The 18,244-nt window shown below is 43.9% G+C and overlaps 1 protein-coding gene across 3 annotated transcripts in view; it reads right to left on the bottom strand.

Annotated features, from left to right (window-relative positions):
- Nucleotides 1-15,490, bottom strand: part of LOC104691380 (desmoplakin) — a 39,215-nt gene extending 23,725 nt beyond the window's left edge. For 2 of the 3 annotated variants that reach the window (XM_039548233.1, XM_039548231.1), the window contains exons 1-5: nucleotides 14,983-15,490; nucleotides 5,897-5,999; nucleotides 4,137-4,285; nucleotides 3,622-3,796; nucleotides 880-1,008 (exon numbers count right to left, since the gene is read on the bottom strand). In XM_039548233.1, coding sequence (XP_039404167.1) covers nucleotides 880-1,008; nucleotides 3,622-3,796; nucleotides 4,137-4,285; nucleotides 5,897-5,999; nucleotides 14,983-15,197 — 771 coding nt within the window. In that variant the 5' untranslated portion in view covers nucleotides 15,198-15,490. The remainder of the gene's footprint in view (nucleotides 1-879; nucleotides 1,009-3,621; nucleotides 3,797-4,136; nucleotides 4,286-5,896; nucleotides 6,000-14,982) is intronic. The other variant, XM_039548232.1, reaches the window with a different exon arrangement.
- Between the last annotated feature and the right edge of the window lie 2,754 nt (nucleotides 15,491-18,244).

Here is an 18,244-nt window from a genome sequence, read left to right on the forward strand (position 1 = left end):
AAACTGGATTTCTTTCTGCACCAAACTCCTAGACCAGCTAGTCCTAGAGCTAGCTTTGGAGATTATGAACTAGTATAAATTATGATGTGAGCAGACAGCTCCAGTCTTTATCCCTGTTTCATGCCCAGCCTTGGAACTGGTATTCCACAGGGCAGAGTATCACCTTTCCTATTTGAAGAAGGGAAAAGGGAGTAAAATCCTTTTCACTCTTCAGCTTGGTTGAGAGATCAGGGCCCCAGAACAGGCTATCTTTTCTTTAGATTGAACTCTCCTCCCAATTAAGATAAAAGATGAATGGAAATTAAATAAGCCTTGTCTCTCCTATACTTAAATGCTGGGCTGATAGGGGAGAAAGTTAACAATTGCATTTTCAGTCACTTCTTTATTCTAATCCAATCACAAAACTCAGAGGGCAACAGAAGTCTCAGAGGAAAAAAAAACCAAACTAAAAATAGTATCCACACCTAAGAAAAGTTTTAATCTTAGCCCAGAATTTGAACATTTTTCACAGAAAAAACCCCCATGACTCAAGGCTCCATCTTATTCTTTCACTTTCTTGTTTAATATATTCAGACAGCAAGTGAGAATAATCATTCTTAGTCATTCTTCTCACAAAAAAATATGGCAGTATTTATTTCCCAGCCTTGGTGCACAACAACAAAATGTCAAATAGCTACTAAATTTTCATTTTAAAATTCTGAGTAAAGAAGTGAAACACAAAATTATCACAGAATTAGGGTTGAAAGTGGTTGCTGTCACAACACCAGTGCTTTCTGAAGAGAGGATGAACTTTCCAGCATTCCTTTTTTGTAGTGGAACACCAGTAAGACAATGCTATAAATCCAGACCAAGCAATGTGTAAGGGAGGACAGTAATTACCAGATCTGTTTTGACTTTGTCCAGGTGCCAACGATAGTCTCCGATGGCATTGTGAGTTCTCCTGTGCTCGCCAATTTGTTGCTCAATGGATGCTGCATCAAACCCCCACTTCACTTGCTCCATTTCAACCTAGGAGCAAGAAACAGGATTGGTACTTTCATTTCCAACATTACCGCCTAAAATGGAGCATAAAGGAATTCAACTGAAGGAAACAGACTATGTGGTAGAGAGTAAAACTGAAATAAAGAGAAGTTCAGAATAGGGGGTTACAATTTCTCTAAATTGCCATCAATTAAACTGTGTGACAGGCTCCCAAAGCAGAAGAAACAAAATAGGAAAAATATTTCAGTGTTTTATAGTTAGACTAGATGAAACACACTCACTAGTGTACTTTCATCTGATTTTCTTTGGACCAAACTGTTATTTTATGTTCTACAGTAAAATTACATTCTTATCACTCTGAAAACAAATGACTTTATCAAACAATGCTATTCATGCAATTCATGTGACAATGCCCAGTTAAGTTCTATAGCCCAGTACATCAGATTTCCATTTTAATTTGGTCATGTAAACTTCAAAAACCTCCGTTAAATGGAGAAACACTAAATGAAAAACTACCCCACAGAAGCTAAACCGAAATGATTAGAAAACGTGTTGTTTGTCTTGCATTTTGGCAACATTTATTGTAGGATGCCAAGTGCAAATCTCTAGAAACAGCCTTGAGAACAGTAATACACCTGCTAACTACTAACCCAAAAACTGACTGCAGCTCCTTGTTTCATTTTTTTCAAATATTAAAAGCTACCTAACTCTAAATTCAGCTCCACAAACTCCAAATCCTTTTTTATGCTGCAAAGACACACTAGGGCTCTGTCTGAATGCCCGTCTGTGCACATGCCCAGTAAAGAAATAGGTACCTTAATCTTGGGTTGGGACTGAATTCAGTAATTACCAGCCTGGAGTCTAATCTCTATGAGTCAACAGATGACAATAAAGCCAGAACTCAGGCGTAGGGGTTCAAAGGCAGTGTTGAAAATGATCCAACAAACGAAACCATTTTTCATTCAGCCATTTAAAAGTTACAGGACTTTGACCCTTGTCGTTATATTTAAAGTCTAAAGAGACTGTAGCAACAGTGGCAGTCATGGCTGGCTGCCATATGTGAACAAAGGCTGTCTGGATTTCACTGCACTTTCCCTAGTTCTGCACTGGAAATTTGACCAACCCTCCCTACCACCTGATTCTCCCATCAGCAAACCATCCAGAAAAGAAACAGAAAAACAGCAAAAAACTGCAGGTGCTCAGAACTTTTTCCCATTTCCACATTACTAGGGGAAACATTATCCTAGTCTCAATGTGAGCAAGTAATGGGACACAGCAAGTCACGACGGAAAGAAGCAGCATGGTGGCAAGTTCAAAATATATTTTCCCAGTGAGGTAAGTGCTTACTGGCCCCACCTCAGCTTTGCTGTAGGGATGAAGGCGAAGAGAGAGAGAGAGAGAGAGAGTCTGCGCCTTCTACTTTCACAGGAGGTTTAGTGTGGGAACACAGCTATAAAGCACTTGCTTATGCTCCCTGTGTTTAGCGAGGGGTGTCTGAGCAGGGCATCACATGGTGTGTTTGGGAGGGGCAGCATGTTCACCATCTTTCATCACTGGAAGCATGCCCAGAGTCTGTCCAACATCACTCCTCAAGCCATGGATGATTAGCCTTCTCTCCCACAGCATGTGCAGAGCAATAACCTCTGCTGTTGCTGCCCAGGCACAATGCTAACACACATTACAACACAAGGAGTGCACCTCCACTTCCCCTTCCCCCTCTAAAACATGCCACACTGAAAGACTAGAATATAACTAGCACTCACTTAAAAATACTGCAGCTCTACAGAGCTCTACCCTCCTCACCTGGTTTGTGTAAGACCCACCTGGCAAATGCTATACCCAGATAATAAGGATGGAATCAGAAAGAAACAAACTAATAAAGAGAGATAAAAATAATGCAATTTCAAATTACAAGGAGTCTGCTAAGTGTGACTTCAGCCACCTTGTTCCATCCTCCCTACCTGTCCCTCAGAAAGGGCTGTCCAACCACAAACCCACAACTTTCACCTCAATAGCACAGAGTATGGGCTCTCAGTGTGTGTTTTCCACTCCACGTTACATTAGCAACAGCTGTGAACTGGCAAATTTGTTCTCAGAATGCAACAAACAGTAGCTTCAGCACTTCTGTGTGCATTTCAGCACTGACTTCTGACAGCCTAGTCCCATGGCAATCAGTTCTACCTCTCTGTGATAAAGACAGAGTAGAGGGGGAGAACAACTGTAAAACACTGGACAGTGGTTAAATCTGTGAAGATGGTCCTGTGTAAAGGGTTAAAATAAGTATGAATCAAAGGAAATCTGTGCAAGGAAGGAAGGAGGGAAATACTGAGCACAATAATCTCTAATGCAAATATGCCAATGCCTTTTGTGATGTTAACACCTGTGTTTCATTTAGCTTTCAAATTGAACTTCCACACCATTTCCTCTGCAAAAGAAGACCGCGATCCATGTTTGGATTTCAGTGGGAATTCACTATATCTACAGTACTACAGGGTAAAAAAAAAGGAACTTGGAATAATATGTGAGAATTCACGTGTACTTTTACTTTTCTACTGGCACCCAAAACATTACTACATATGAGGTGATGTTCATGAACAACACCAGGTTTTAGCATTGTCCCTGGGTTTTGCACAGGTTTACCTTCTGCTGCCTCATCCAGCTTAAACATTCACTTGTGACACGTTTCGTGTACTCATCCCAGCCTGAGCCGCTCTGAGAGGAGAAGCAGCCACCACCTTTGGAGCTGGCCCTCCTGGCACGGGGAACACTGATGGCTTTGTACAGGGCACGCATTTGCTCCTGGAGCTGAAGCAGCCTGAAAGGCAAAGAACCACTTAGTGCCTGTGAGCAAAACACCCAGAAAACATGCAAACAATGCAATTTATCTCTCCTAATGGACCACCAACTATTCAAAACAAAGTGCTGAAAGCAAAGACCACGGAAAAAATATACTGACTAAGATTTCATGGAGATAACTAAGGCATAAATTTCTATCAGAAATATATTACTGCAAGGCCCTTCTCCATGTTAGCATGACCAAACAGATTTAGTTCCACCTTACTGATTTCTATCACATCCTGCAACAACAGGGATACTTGAAGTACCACAAATTTCTATCAGTCACATTCCCACCCCCAACCCTTCCCTGACAATACCTTTTCTGATACATGTCACAGGGCTGGCCCATCTGCCTCATCTCTCTGATCAGCCCATCCAGGATGTCCATTTGTTCATTTGCCTGTGCAAAACAGTCTTCCAGGTCCCTGTTCCCTCTAAGTGGGACACCATCCCCATATTTCAATTCCTAAAGAAAAAAAAAAGATGGGAGATTAAATTAAATATTCATAATCTAAGCTTCATTTTGGTTTTCTTAAAAGAGATGTTGTGAGGACTGATTTTTTTTCTTAGGAAGCCTGGAAAGTTTCAACTGCCAAATCTCTGACTGCCAGCTTTAACCAGCAGAAGGCCGACTAGCAAGGATCCACAGTCACTGGAAAGTTCTTATTAAAATAAAATATGGAATAAAATTATTAAAATGTAATACCAAACAGAACTTTCCATAAAGAACAATCTTGATGTTTATGTCAGTGGAGCCAAGGCTTCACATGGTGTGCTAATTTCTTAAGACATTATGCTTTTGTGTTTAGAAGATGAGAAGGAAACACTGTCCTAGTAGGAGATGGTGGATATTGCTCCTGATTTTCCACAAGTTTCCCATAGGTTCTAAGACTTCCCCCTCCTGCAAAAACATGAGTGGTACCATCTGCCTGGGTCCAGCTCTATGCCCCATCACATTTGCACCTTATCACCCAAAGTCTAGGCAAATCCATGCACCCTCTCACTGCAGTTGGACCAGCATAGTCATGGTGTTTCAACCAGGAAGACATGGCTTTTTGACCTCATCCCACACTGACACAGCCATGCTGAACAAAACATAAGGCAGCTGTGACCTGATTTTGCAAATAAAATGTTATGGACCTCATTGTTCTGTCCCTCAGAAAGAAAAGAAATAAACAAAGTAAGCAATGCATGTTGTGGCACCAAGCTGGAACTAAACATATCTTTCTTTCAACTTCACTGGAATAATATTAATCCTGAACAAAAGGCAGTGTTTACTCTGGCATTGATTTTTATATAAACAGGCTCACACGTCCTGTATCTCTGAAAAGGAAATGAACTCCTAACCACAGAGTTCATTTCTGAAAGAATTTTCTGTCCACAGAGGGTCCAAAAGTGTGCATTAAATCACATCTACTGCCAGAACTGTGAATGGGTTTCACATCTCAGTGGCCTCAACAGCAGGATGCACTCACCACCCTGCACCTCCTCTGACTTCAGCAGGAACAGAGGACACCCCATGTTTGCCAGGAGTGAATTTAGCATCAGTGAGCAACCCGCCCCCAGGCACTCTGGGTTTGTACCAGCGTAGCATACTGCAGAGATTATCTGTATGTATTTGAGCTGAAACAGCCAGGAAGATTTCAGTCTAGTTCCATTTACTTCTTTAGCAATCCTCTGGAAAAATAAAATAAAGGTAATGAAGGTATTTCCACTAAGAGAGTATGAGTAGTCCTAACACTAGTAACAGGTGTTTACACTGACAGTGGTCCTGATCTAAAAGTGAAAAATAAGATGCAGTAGAATCTTTTTGAGGGTGGGTTTGGTTTTTTTTAAAAAATCAAGAAGACCCCTTTTATTAACCAGATACATTTCAATCAGTTTTACTGAATGGAGTACAGAGGGAAGAAGGAGACCTAGGAGGGAGGTATGTTATTTCACTCCCAGTTGCCTCACACAAGCAGCTGAACGGGGAGAAAGGAAATGAAGAAGCAGAGCCTGTGAGTCCAGATAACAACACAGAATATGTATGTAATATTCATAATCACTTTGGGTAAGAAGAACAAGAAGCACTCACAGGCTGCACTATGAGCTCGGCTCGTGTCAGGCAATCCGAACAGTTTTGCAAAAGCTCCTGGATGGTGTTCTGGCGTCTGGACATGGTGCAGGTCCCATTCTGACTGTTGTGGGGGAGAAGAAGAAGATGAAGTAAATACAGAGGAATTGCACATTTTGAAGAAATACAAGAAACACAAATTCAGAACAGCTAAGAGAAGTTACATGGAATAATCCACCTCCTTTAGGTTCACAGAGACACACACACACATTAACCGCACTGTGAAATTTTAATGACAATTCCACAATGGCAGACCCACTTTATAGTTCTGCAGTAGCAGGCATGGACTGACTTTGCCACAGGATAGAGCAGAACATGGAAACTGGCATGCCATAAAACAGAAAGTTTTTCTTCCAGCACAGGTATTTGTAGCTTTTATAGAGAAAACTTTGGCAGCATTAACAGCGAGAACAAATTATTCACAATCTTCGTTAAAGTCAGTACATTAGAGCATAGTCTTTGTGTGATGTAATTGTTCATGTTATCCCACCAGCCATCAATGTCAGGGCATACAAGGAAAGCAGGATCCTTGGCTACGCAAGCACATGAGCACACAAGTCCACACAAGTGTAAGAAGGGCTCTTCTATCAGCAGAAATGCACAAAGCTAGTGCAGTGTCTTAGGAATTAATTGCAAGATACACAAGCTACTACAAAAATAGATGTAGGGCCTGGAGTCAGAGAACATGCTTTCTTACAAATACATAAAGCATGAGTTTGAAGTCTCCAAGTAAAACTCCAGAACTTCCCAACACTAGTGGGAAAAAAAGCCAAGGCAGGTAACGGTGTCATTACTGTTGTCTTACACATAATCTACTGCATCCATACTGCCAGAATGTTGCTTTTTCAGTGCTTAGGATTCAGCCACCAAAGTGAGCCACTGTTAGTTGAATGGGGGTGAGGTGCTTCAAATGAGGAACCATTCCTTGGTGATGGGATCAGACCTCCCAGGCAAGCCCGGGCGGCTCCTAAAACCAAACACTTGCCAGTGAAACTGAAATAAACCACTAACAGACAGTAAGAACTAAGGTGTTTCCAAGCCTTGCCTAGTTTTCTGACTCCTGCACTCACAGTAGGTAACCTTTTCCATTACAAATCACTGAAGAGTCAAACATTCCTTACAACACTAATGCCAAAAAGACTACCAGTGTGAACCTGTCCAACTCAGAGCCAAGCAAGCAATCTGGATTCAATGGAAATCTTTCCACTGATTTGAACAGACTCTGACCATTCTTCACAAAAGGAATTGTGACAATAAAAAAAAACTCAGCAGAACCGTCCTTGACAAAATCACTGGAGGGGTGAGAAACACTCTATATTGTTAAGAGCTCCTCTGCAGCATGTGCAGTTGATGCATCAGCAGCCTGCTGTTCTCGTATCAGCTCATCTGGAACAAATGCAAAAGGTTTGAGCAACTTTTCAGCAGCTTCCCCCAATACCAGGGAACAGATCCTCAAAGATGTAGAGACAAGACTGGAGAGTCACTGGGTGACACAAAACAAGCTGTATACATGCAGCCCCCGGCTTGTACTGTGACCCTTTGGCTGCACAAACACTGTGCCCCACTGTGCTATGCAACCCTGTGTGTCTTGGAAACAGCTTAAAGGAAACAATTATGAAAAATAACATATGGGTCTGATTTTGTGCCAGGCTCCATGTCAGCTGCCTTTTCTAAATCATTCCTTCTCCTTAGGCATCGCTGCTGTGTTTAGATATAGAAATATCTGACTGCATCTGAAATTTACATTTAATTACGCCCACAATTATTCTCATGAATGAAACATAATAAAGAAGAGAAAGGAACCTTCCAAGCAATTTTCTCTTTTTAGAACACTGGAAGAGTATTTTTTCTTGAATCACTTTTTCCGTCATGTTCTAGCAGCTACAAATGCTGGAAATCCATTAATGCCAAATGAACTATAGATGGTGACCAGATTTATACTGTCATCAATCAGTCTATCTCCACTGGCTTCAGTGTAACTTTACTGAACTCAAAGACATCACTTCACCATGACAAGGTCTAAACAATAGCTATTATAGTTAACATGGTAAGAAAATGGGAAAAAAGCCATTCTCAAGTAAATCAAGCTATTAAAACAAATTAAAATATAAAAAAAGTAGAAATACAAGCATTTTGTGTTCATCCTAATGCCACATCCATAATTATTGTCCAAATAATTTTAAAAATTAAAAACCTGAAGATAGTTAAATATAGATGCACAAAATTGTTTCAAGAGCAGAAGCAGAGGCCTTGAAACGAGAGGCTTAAGCACATCCTATCTAGGTCTTCAAATAAAGATCTACAAGTTACTTGTTTACAGTTCACAGGGACCTTCACAAAAAGAAAGCAGCACATATTTAAGGCTCTCCAATCCAGTAGATAAAGATATAACCAAAATAATGGCAGAAGTCAGAGCTATACAAATTGAAAACAGAAAAGAGCACACTATTTTATTAATGCTGCTTTTAACATCTTGGATGTTATCTTTGTTGTTAAAAAGCTAACCAGTTTTGCTAGTGAAAATATGGAGATCAATCCTATGATAATGATAAAAAGGCCATGGCCTGTTAGAGGCATTGGCTTTCAAATCTGTCAGAAGACCAAACAGAGCTACACGGGGCTAGTGGGGCACACCCAGAGACAGCAGGTGCCAGCACAGGAGTTGATGTTTGATGGCATAGCTCCACCAAGCCAACAGGAATCAAGGACTTCAAATCTGAAGGGGATTTGGCTGTACAAATATGCTTAAGGGCATAAATCAATCTCTGAACTTAAAATATAAAAATACTTAGCGAGACTATACCTCAACATACATATACCGATGTTGATACATCAGATAGCACTAGCACAATCTCACAGGGACACACCTTCAATACTTTTCACCCATGTGACAGGAAGGTACTTCATTAGCAGTGTCAAAGTCTCTCAGTACAATACACCTCTTAATGAAGCCAACAGGATGAGCAGATCAAAGCAGAAACTCCAATTCAGAGTAATAAGACAACCAACCCTGAGGCAGCAGGAAACAGACAGCCAAAGTAAAACTGTATCCAACCCAGAAAACACTGGACCAAAGAAACTGAGGCAACCCCTGAACGTGCTGGACAGCATCATAGCATGGAGGCAAGAACAAAGCTGGATTTTTTAAGTAAAACCATGTAACCTACATGCTACATAAAAATACATTTCTGCCTCTCACAAAATGTAGGATACCAACAATCCTCAGAGAACACAGATTAAGTGGATTACTTTACATGGTATTTTGTCAATGTCTCTGTTGTTTTGTCTGATTTTGTTTACATGAAACTGAACAAGTTTAGAGTAATGTTTGGTCACTATAACACCTACTGCTGCTGTGACAATTTGATTTAACTCTGGCAGTGTCTAAACCTTGAACCTATGAATAGAATCCTGCTGTATCAGACGCTGCAGGCACACCAGGCAGTGAAAATATGGGCAGATTTTTCATCTGTTTTACTGCCCCTCTGTAAATACAGCATGTGTTATCAACCATTCCAGCAGAAATTGAAAGAACTGGAGGCTGGTCTTTCAGCAGGACTCAAAACAAAAGATTGCAGGGTCTCCTACTAATAAATATATACATTTGCAATAACCTGACAATTTGCTGTGCTGCTTTGGTTTTGTAAACCCCACAGAACAGTGCTGAGTGAAACAGCCTGGACTGCCTCAGACCTTAACTATGTCTTTGTCCCTACAACTCATTTTAGATCATGGCACTTATTTGGAAGGAAACTCATGAATTTCAAAAAGATCCTATTAAGCAGAGTTCTTTATTAAAATAATTTTAATAGTCATTAACTATTAAAGGAACAAAGGAAAACAAAAGGGGGTAGCGTCTTCATTTTAAAATTATGAAAACAGTTCAAAACACAGATGAATTGATTTTATTTGGGATGTTAAAATGTAGGCCTGTTGCTCTCTACTGTCAGAAGAGCCCTAGGAAAAGCATAGCATCTCCCTGTTGTCATTCCACACAGGAGCCACCCTGTTCAGTGCATGTCAAGGCAGAACACATTGCTCCCTTGCTATACGATGCTCCTGCTCTCCCTGAGAAATGAGAGGACAGCCCAACCCCTGCTGCCACTGGCATTTGGGCAGGATAGCAGCTCAGACAACAGCTCCCTGCTGGAATATACCCCGCCTGAGCTAAACTCAGCCATTACTCTACTGTTGAATCCCAAGTGTCTGAACTAGGATTTGTGTTTAACTCATGAGCAGTACCAGTGAATCTCACAAGACCCCCAGCTCTACTGAAACAAGAAACAACTATTCCTGCTTTTCCTAAAAGGGGCTGAGAAACATGCTCAAGGCTACATGATGAGTTATGAGAGTTGAGACAGACACGTCAGCAGTGCCCACATCCCCCGAGCACAGCTGCCACTGACTTATTCAAGCAGTCAAAAAATTATTCCAAGTGATGTTTTTTGAACAAATCAATTATCTTCTCTAAACACTCAGCTTGCACCTTCACAGGCCCCACATGGCAGCTGATGTCATCACTGCAAGGATGACAGGAAGAACCCGAGGAGCAAGACAGAAAGCCAGCTACCTTCTGCTTTCTCATCTGCCTCCTGCTGCTGCAAGACCTGCACACCTCAGCACAGTCACCTGGACTGTGGGGGCTGCTCTGGTGTCTGCCTTTGCTACTACACATCCAGAGGCTGCTGGGTTATCCAGGGTGCGATCATTGCCCAGAGAAGCAGGGCAAAGGAGACACAGAGGCACATCCAGCAGTTCTGAGGGGCCTTCCCACAGCTTCACAGCTCCCTATAGCTTTGGAAGCACAAAGAGGTTGCTCTAGTCCTGAAGATACTATTTAAAACAAATCAGAATAATCCACAAAACTTTCAGCCTTTTAAAAATTCAAAGCTTTTACATTATTTTTATTCATTCAAAAAGTGGAGGAAGCTTTAAAAGAAAGTCTTTTAGCAGATCCAGAGTACTGAGTGATTCCCATAACCCAACGAGAGCAAAAAAATAGTGCTTCTTTTTCTTCACACTTCCCGCCCCTCCACCCAAACTTGTTTGAACAAGCAAAAGATTCATAAAGGGATTACCTGGTATGCCCAGGGTAGGCAAGTCAGAAGAAAAACCTGACCTGGAATCTGCATTCCCAGCACAGTGCCTGCACATACCACCAGACCAAACCACCACCCATCCGCCACCACCTGCCAGCTGGAAAACGCAATGGCATAAAGGTGGTGAATCATAACATCCATAAGAATATAACCAGGAATTAAAACGCTGTTGTCCAGTTTTCCCCCTCCCACCTCAAAGAAGGCGAATACAAACTGTCAAATCATCAAGAGTTTCATAACTGGGCTCTCCCCATATGTCTGCTCTAACTAGGACCAGTTTTGGCACACCACGGCCTCACCAAACTAGTCCCATCTGCCAAGTATGCACATAGACTAGGGCATGATGGCTGGAAACCTCAAAAGACCTCTGCATCTGGCACAATCAGGCTCTAAATACCATTACAAATGTGCAAAAACTTGGGAGTCACTAGTGAATTACTGAATTATTAAGACCCCTGAGTCTTAGTGCCTTTGCAGCATGCAGGCTTTCACAAGCGATCAAGCCACACCTGTTCACAGAGAATCCTCGTGCTTTTTCCCACTGGTATGAATCACCAGGAGCAACAGAACCGTTCCCAAAGGCCGTACCTGCCCGATGCAGCAGGCTGCTCGCACGCTGCCTCTCCCACCTCCGCCTCGGAGAGAGGGAGGTGCCAAACTCTGGCTCTAGCGTGGACCATGGAAATACACCTCTGCTGGAGAGCAGCCGCTTGAAACGCAGCAAACCCCCTTCTCCTGACAGAGGCTTCCACACCTGCAAAGGCACGGAGCTCCGAACCTCACGCACGTCCCTACGGAACAGTGACCTGGGAAAGCGCAACCTGAGTCTCTTGTCACGGCGTGGCAGCGTCACCATTTCCCTGCCAGCCCGAGCGCGGCGCAGGCTCTGCCGGCAGGGCAGGTATTCCGCAGCGGTTCAGACACATTCCTCCCTCGCCGTCTGAGCAGCTCAAAGGGGAAGTTACCACGCCAGCTCTACCACCACTCAGCTTAGCCAGGACTCTACAGATCCTTGCGAGACTGATGGGAAAGGCAAAAGCGTGGCTTTGAGTCTGTTTTCTCCACGTTTACTTTGTTTCTTGGTTCCTCAGAGTAGTGTCAGGGCAGGTGATGTAATTTCTAACTCCTGTCCTAACTTGAAGAACAGAAGTTACGTTAATCCTTAAGTAGAACCGTGTAAATTAATTTATGTTCATGTCACCCAGTGACCGTGAATCCTAGGCTATTTTTTTCCCTAATCTCAGAAATGACAAATAAAACTGCACAACTTTGCATTTTTTTCTTTTCTCTCATGGTTTATCAGATTTTCTATCTCCATAGCAAAGACATTGATAAATATTTGACTGATGAATTGGCAGTTTAGCAGCGTGTGACTCACTGTCAAGCTGACTATCTGTACTCCGGGCCAAGCTCATCCTGAGTTCCCAAGCCAGAAGAAACCGGGAATGTTGTAAAAGCACCTTGCTGAGCCCTAAGGGTAGGGAGCGTCTCATATTGCTCTATGAGTAATGTAATACTCAGCACAGACTTGTTTGGCAGAATACGCCCCAAAACTTACAAGACTAGACCCTAACTTGAATCCTGCTGCGTTTAAAAATTAGGGTAGAGTGATCTTCACCATGGAAAAAAGAAGCCTCCGTTTTCTGAGTTCAGTAGATGCCACTAAACTTTGGCACTGAGTATGTCAGGCTAAATGCAATCAATAAAACCAATTCCATAGATGATGGCCCTGATCCCAATAGCACAACATGCAGAGGATTTAGTGGATTTTCTGCACACAACACACATGCAAAATCAGGCAAAACTGCTTTTTTCATTAACTGACAACAAACCCCTTGTTTTGAGACACATTTTAACTCAAATCAGCACTGCTTAAAAATAAACCTATGCAACTCAGTAAGGTGGCAAACACACATACTCTGTTGCAAAAAAATATTAAAAGTATTTGGTACAGTCAGATTTTTTCACATAAACCAATATGTAAATGCATAAATATACTTCTTTTTTTTTTTTTTTTTAATCTCAATAATAATTGCCTTTAGTTCCACTTTCATTGCAACCTCCTTGCCAGGCATACCTTCCCAAAAAGGAGATATGAATATTATGTAATAAAAAGCAAATGAAAAAATGTTGACATAAGGTTGTTAACTTTTTGATCAGGTCTGTCCTTTCTACTTTTGCTACACCACCACTGAATGCTACAGAAAGAAGAGCCTAACAAACTACAGACTGGCTTAAAATATGTAACTATATAGCCAAAGAATGCTAAATTAAAGGAAAGCATTTCTCCTCTAGTGAAAGTCGGGAGTGATATGGAGATCACCCTAATGAATCCAAATATAGTTGCACCAGTGTAAAGCGAGGAAAAAGAGAATGGCCAGGAAGTAACACACACTGCCATTCATTTTCATGGCCGTCTCTTGTGAACAGTAAAGGTTTTTGCAATGAAGCACCACTAGCGAAACAAATCCTCACACATGAAACGCAGCAGTGGCATTTTGGAGTCCTAGTGTGTGCACTCCCCAATGGGAAAGTACTGAATTGTTCTTACTATACAGCAATAAATAGATATTCTCATACTACTGTATCGGTAACTAGATGTGGTCTAGCTGTAATTTGTTGTAACTAACTTACCTATGCACACAACAAACCGAAAGTCAAACAAAGAACTAAAACTAAGAACTGGGCAAAGTAATAAACAAAAAATACGTAGAATGCAAATTTTGTCATTCATTCAGTGGTGCTCTAGCAACTGATCTGACATACCTAAGCAGAGCACACTGTGCTCTCTAAGATAACGCTACTTCTCTACAGTTGATCTCTACTCTCATTGATCTGCTTGACGTAAAAAAGCCTGCCTTTTCTCATCTGCTGTTTATTTACTATGTCTGTTTAATTCTAACCCTTTTGCAATCTAATTATGTACTGTACATAAAATTAGGGCTTAAATTCTAGCACAAAATACATGACAGTGCTTCTGCATCAATTCCTTAGTCAGCAGCATCCATAATTAGACCAATAGGTTTAATACAGCCATTCCATGCACACAAACCAGTCACCACCAGCTGTGCTTTGTATGGGTGCTGTACCATATGCCAACGCTGCTTCCTTCAGTGACTGTAACTGCTGCCTGCATTTTAGTCCTGTGAACTCCCAGACAAGGAGATAAGTGGAGAAGTCTTCATGATTACTGCACTCTGCAGAAAGTCCTTGTCAGACTTGATGTGCACAGATTGCTGGTACAGCTGCATCCATGAGAACAGACATTCCCCAAGCCAGGATTCACAGCTGGCACCCTGCCTACAAGACCTTGACTGTGCTCACAGCAACAGGACAAGCAGAAATTTAAAAAGGTAACAGGCAAGGAGAGCAAACCGATGTTGCTTGTCCTGTATCTTTGCCCCCTGCCATCAAATGTCAGGGATCGCTCTATAAAAGATCCTGACTTAAACTCCCAAGCCTCGCACAAGCTAGAAACAAACTCAAAAATTAAAAAGAGAACAATTCCCACTACTTAAAATGGTTTTATAGCCCTAGTCATGCAACTGTTGGGGAAGGCAGCGCCTGGGTGCATGGGGTATAAAACAATTCACTTCAGTTCGGCTTGTTTTGCATCACTGAGCAAAGCGGGGGTTTATCAGCAGAGAACTGTTGGGTCAATACAGCCAGCACAGACCCATTTACAGCCCTCAGCGCAAATGGGAGACACAGTTTTTAGTCCTGTTACTCTCTTCAAAGGAGAGTCACCACCAAAAGCGGTTTTCAAAAAGTAAGTTCTTCGCTTGAGTTTAAAAGCCTTTTAGAAGTTAAGACGCCTCAAGGAGGAACAGGAAAAAGAAACTTGCAAGCTTGAGCACCCAGGGAATCCCACCGCGAGCGGGCTCACGGCAGCTGTCCAAAGGCGGCCCCGAGGGAGCGGGGCCGGGGGCCGGCTGGACCCGCACCTACCCGTATCCATCGGAGGCGTAGTCCCCGCCGTAGGTCTTCTGGTAGTAGTAGGTCTTGTGGGTGTGAGTGGTGGTGCCGCCGCCGCCGCCGCCGCCGCCGCCGCCTCCCCCCACAACATGGGAGCTCATCTCGTAGCGCAGGTCGGTGCCCGACTCTGCCCGCGCCATCCGGCCCAGGGTGTTGATGCGCGGGTGGGACCCGCCGTTGATGCTCATGGTAGCGGGGGAGCCGCCCGGGGCGACGCGGGGCGAGGGGCGAAGCGACGGGGACGCTGAGCCGGACCCGACGGCAGGAAAGGCATTCACGGCCGGCAGCGCCCGCCGCGGTGCCGCCGCTCCCTCGCAGTCCGCCGAGGGCCGGGGAAGGGCCGGGAGCCGGGGGTCGGGGCGGCCCGCAGGTGAGGGCAGGGCAGGTGCACTGTGCGGAGCCGGGCGGGCGGCGAGTGCTGCTGGCGGCGGCGGCAAGAGCGGAGGTCCGGTCCCGTCCCGTCCCCTCCCCGCCGGTAGAGGAAAGGCGAGGCCACACCTTTCCGCGGTGGTTTTAAGCGGCGCTCCTGGGCGTGGAGCCGCGCCTCGCCTGCGTTCTCCGCGCCTCCTCGGCGGCCGCCCCGGGTTCCGCCGCGGCCCCGGCCCCCGCCCCGCCGCGCCCGGCGGCCGCCGCGGTGTCGCTCCCCGGTGGCCGCCTGGGCACCGCACGGTCTTTGTCACCGTCTCACCGGTGTTTCCACCACCTTCCTCAGTGCGTGTGCTGCCCTCAGGAGTCGCCAGCGGAGGTTGGAATCCACTGGAAACTTCCTCCCGACCGGTACCGTGTTTGCGGGCTGACGCTTGCCCTGGAGCTGCGTCCGAAGCCCCGGGGCGTGGGGCGGCTCACCCGAGGGCTGGGAGCGCTGCGGGAAGATGGACGGGGCCGGGGTTCCCCCGACGCCAAACACCTTCGTGCCTGTCCGGAAAGAACCTGGCACCTAAACAAGGCAGCGCTGGGTAACCATTCCGTAGAGGATGGGTCCGGTCCGCTGGGAACTGCCCTCTGCCCTGCACATCACAGGGTGCTGATACACGTCGGGAAAACGACGTGCGTGTTTCATCAATTCCAAAATACACAGGGTCCCACATTCAGGAGGGCTTTGGGCACTCCAAGCCCAGTGTATTTCTGAAACAGGGCTGAAACTTGTGCCCCAGTGCATGAAATGTTGGACTAGTACCATGTGCTGACTGCATTTGTGCCTGAGAAAGAAGATATTCAGAAACAGGCATTTAAACTTGTCTTTTCTCCTCAGATTTTCTTGATTCCTGCCTTCAGGTGCTCTGAAAGTTGTGGTTAACTTTTAAAAACGAAAACCCAGACCATATCTTAGGAGACAAAGTCATTTTAACACATTCATGTGTGTACAGGGTGTCGGCAAAGGCAGTTTGCTGTAGGATGCCCAGAGGGGCCTTTGTTAGCCAGTGACCACTGGTTTAGTCTCAAGTGTCAGCCGAGAACCATTGCTTAGCTGCTCTCAGTGGCACTGCCTCAGCTGGTCTGGCCACTTGTCCGTGGTGTTGGAAAACAAAGATGGTCAGATTTTAAGAAGCAGCAGTCACTCATTAATAACTCTGCCAGGCTTTTCTGAAATAATCCTGAGGTGTTCATCCCGATGTGCAGTACGTGGGCCAGACATATCAGCTGCCTGATGCTCTGCAACAAGACGCCTGCTGGAATTTTTAAACTTGTGTGAGATCACCAGCAGCCCACACCATGCATAAATTCTTGTGCTTGTTTCTGTCTTTTCTGCACTCATCATTATCCTGGTATTTTAAATCCAAGTGATAGGTCATGGGACAGTAAGTAATAACCACATAAACATATCAAAGGACAAGACTTCCTAAACTATTCAAGAGAAAACTGAATGAGTGCAGTTCTCCCCGGTGGCACTGAAACTGCTGGGACTCTGTGGGAGCACCATGGGACAGGTTATGTGAGGACCTGCCCTGCTGCTGGAGCTGATTGGCAAAGTGTGGCATAGTGGAAGCATAAGAGCTCCACCAAGCAAACGTGGGGTTGCTTGGTCCTGAAGGGCATCCTGATGGCACCGCCTGGAGCTGCAAAGAGCGCTACGAAGAGGCAGAATGCAAGGTGGCTTATTATATGTGAACTCATACAGTGACTTTTATATTGTAATACATATGCTGTGTTACATATAACATGAATCATGAGTGCATATATATGTATACAGACTTACATATATATTTGTGCATATATATGGATTTGGGATGCTGTTTTGAATACAGATTACATCTGCACGATTTGATGGTTTGACATTACGTTTCAAAGCCATAAGGGAGCAGAATATAAATCAAGGATGAGTAAGAAAAACAAATATAGAGGCTAATGCTGTAAAGAAGGAAGGAAAAAAGTAGAAAACAGATGTAGAATAGGCAGGAAATGCAGAATGACGGAAACTTGAACTTTGTGCTTTGATACTCCACTCCAAACTTTTTGAAACATAAATACAGATCTCTGAATTACTACCACCAATGTACATAAAAGTCAGAGTTTTTTGAGGGACTGTGTATCAAGCCAGGCACTTGTATTTAGACATACAAACATAAAGCTTTTTTTTTCCCCCAGCAAGTCCCTTTGAAAGCTGTCTGTTTATACTTATGCATATTTAGAGATCCAAATGTATTATGCTGATTTGAGGTTCTTGCTGAGTTTTAGCACCACCTCCAATCAGCCCCACCTTTCAGCTTGGACTGGTGTGCCAGCTCAGTGAGACACACCATTATCTGTGATGGAGACAGCATGTGTGTGATACGCCCAGAGGCCTGGATGAGTCACTGCTACCTGGACACGTAGAAAAATACTTAAATGCTTAAATAATGACTGGGTTCTGGTGGTCCTACTTGCACAATTAGCCCCACTGAAATGAAGGTGAGAGGATAAGACTGAGATACGGTGGAAAGCAGTTCTCCTATCTTAGCTGTTTTCATAGCTAGAGAAATGAAAGAAATAAATACAAATAATTAAATTTGCTGAAACCATCAATGTTTCTTGGGTGCTTACCCTACCTGGACTCAGTTATCTTGAAGCAGGATCAAGTCACATAGATACTGCTTGAAATTCATCCAAATGCATGAAAATATCAGTGTCATAGCTGGATGATCTCACTTAAACCTTGCTCCACTATTCCTGGAAAGGCCCAGTCCTTAGGACAGTCCTTAGGACATACCTAAGGCCACATCCTAAGTTCCTTGACTTTCTTTGGTATCAAAGAGTT

Source organism: Corvus cornix, chromosome 2, assembly GCF_000738735.6.
Source record: "Corvus cornix cornix isolate S_Up_H32 chromosome 2, ASM73873v5, whole genome shotgun sequence".
Taxonomy (NCBI): domain Eukaryota; kingdom Metazoa; phylum Chordata; class Aves; order Passeriformes; family Corvidae; genus Corvus; species Corvus cornix.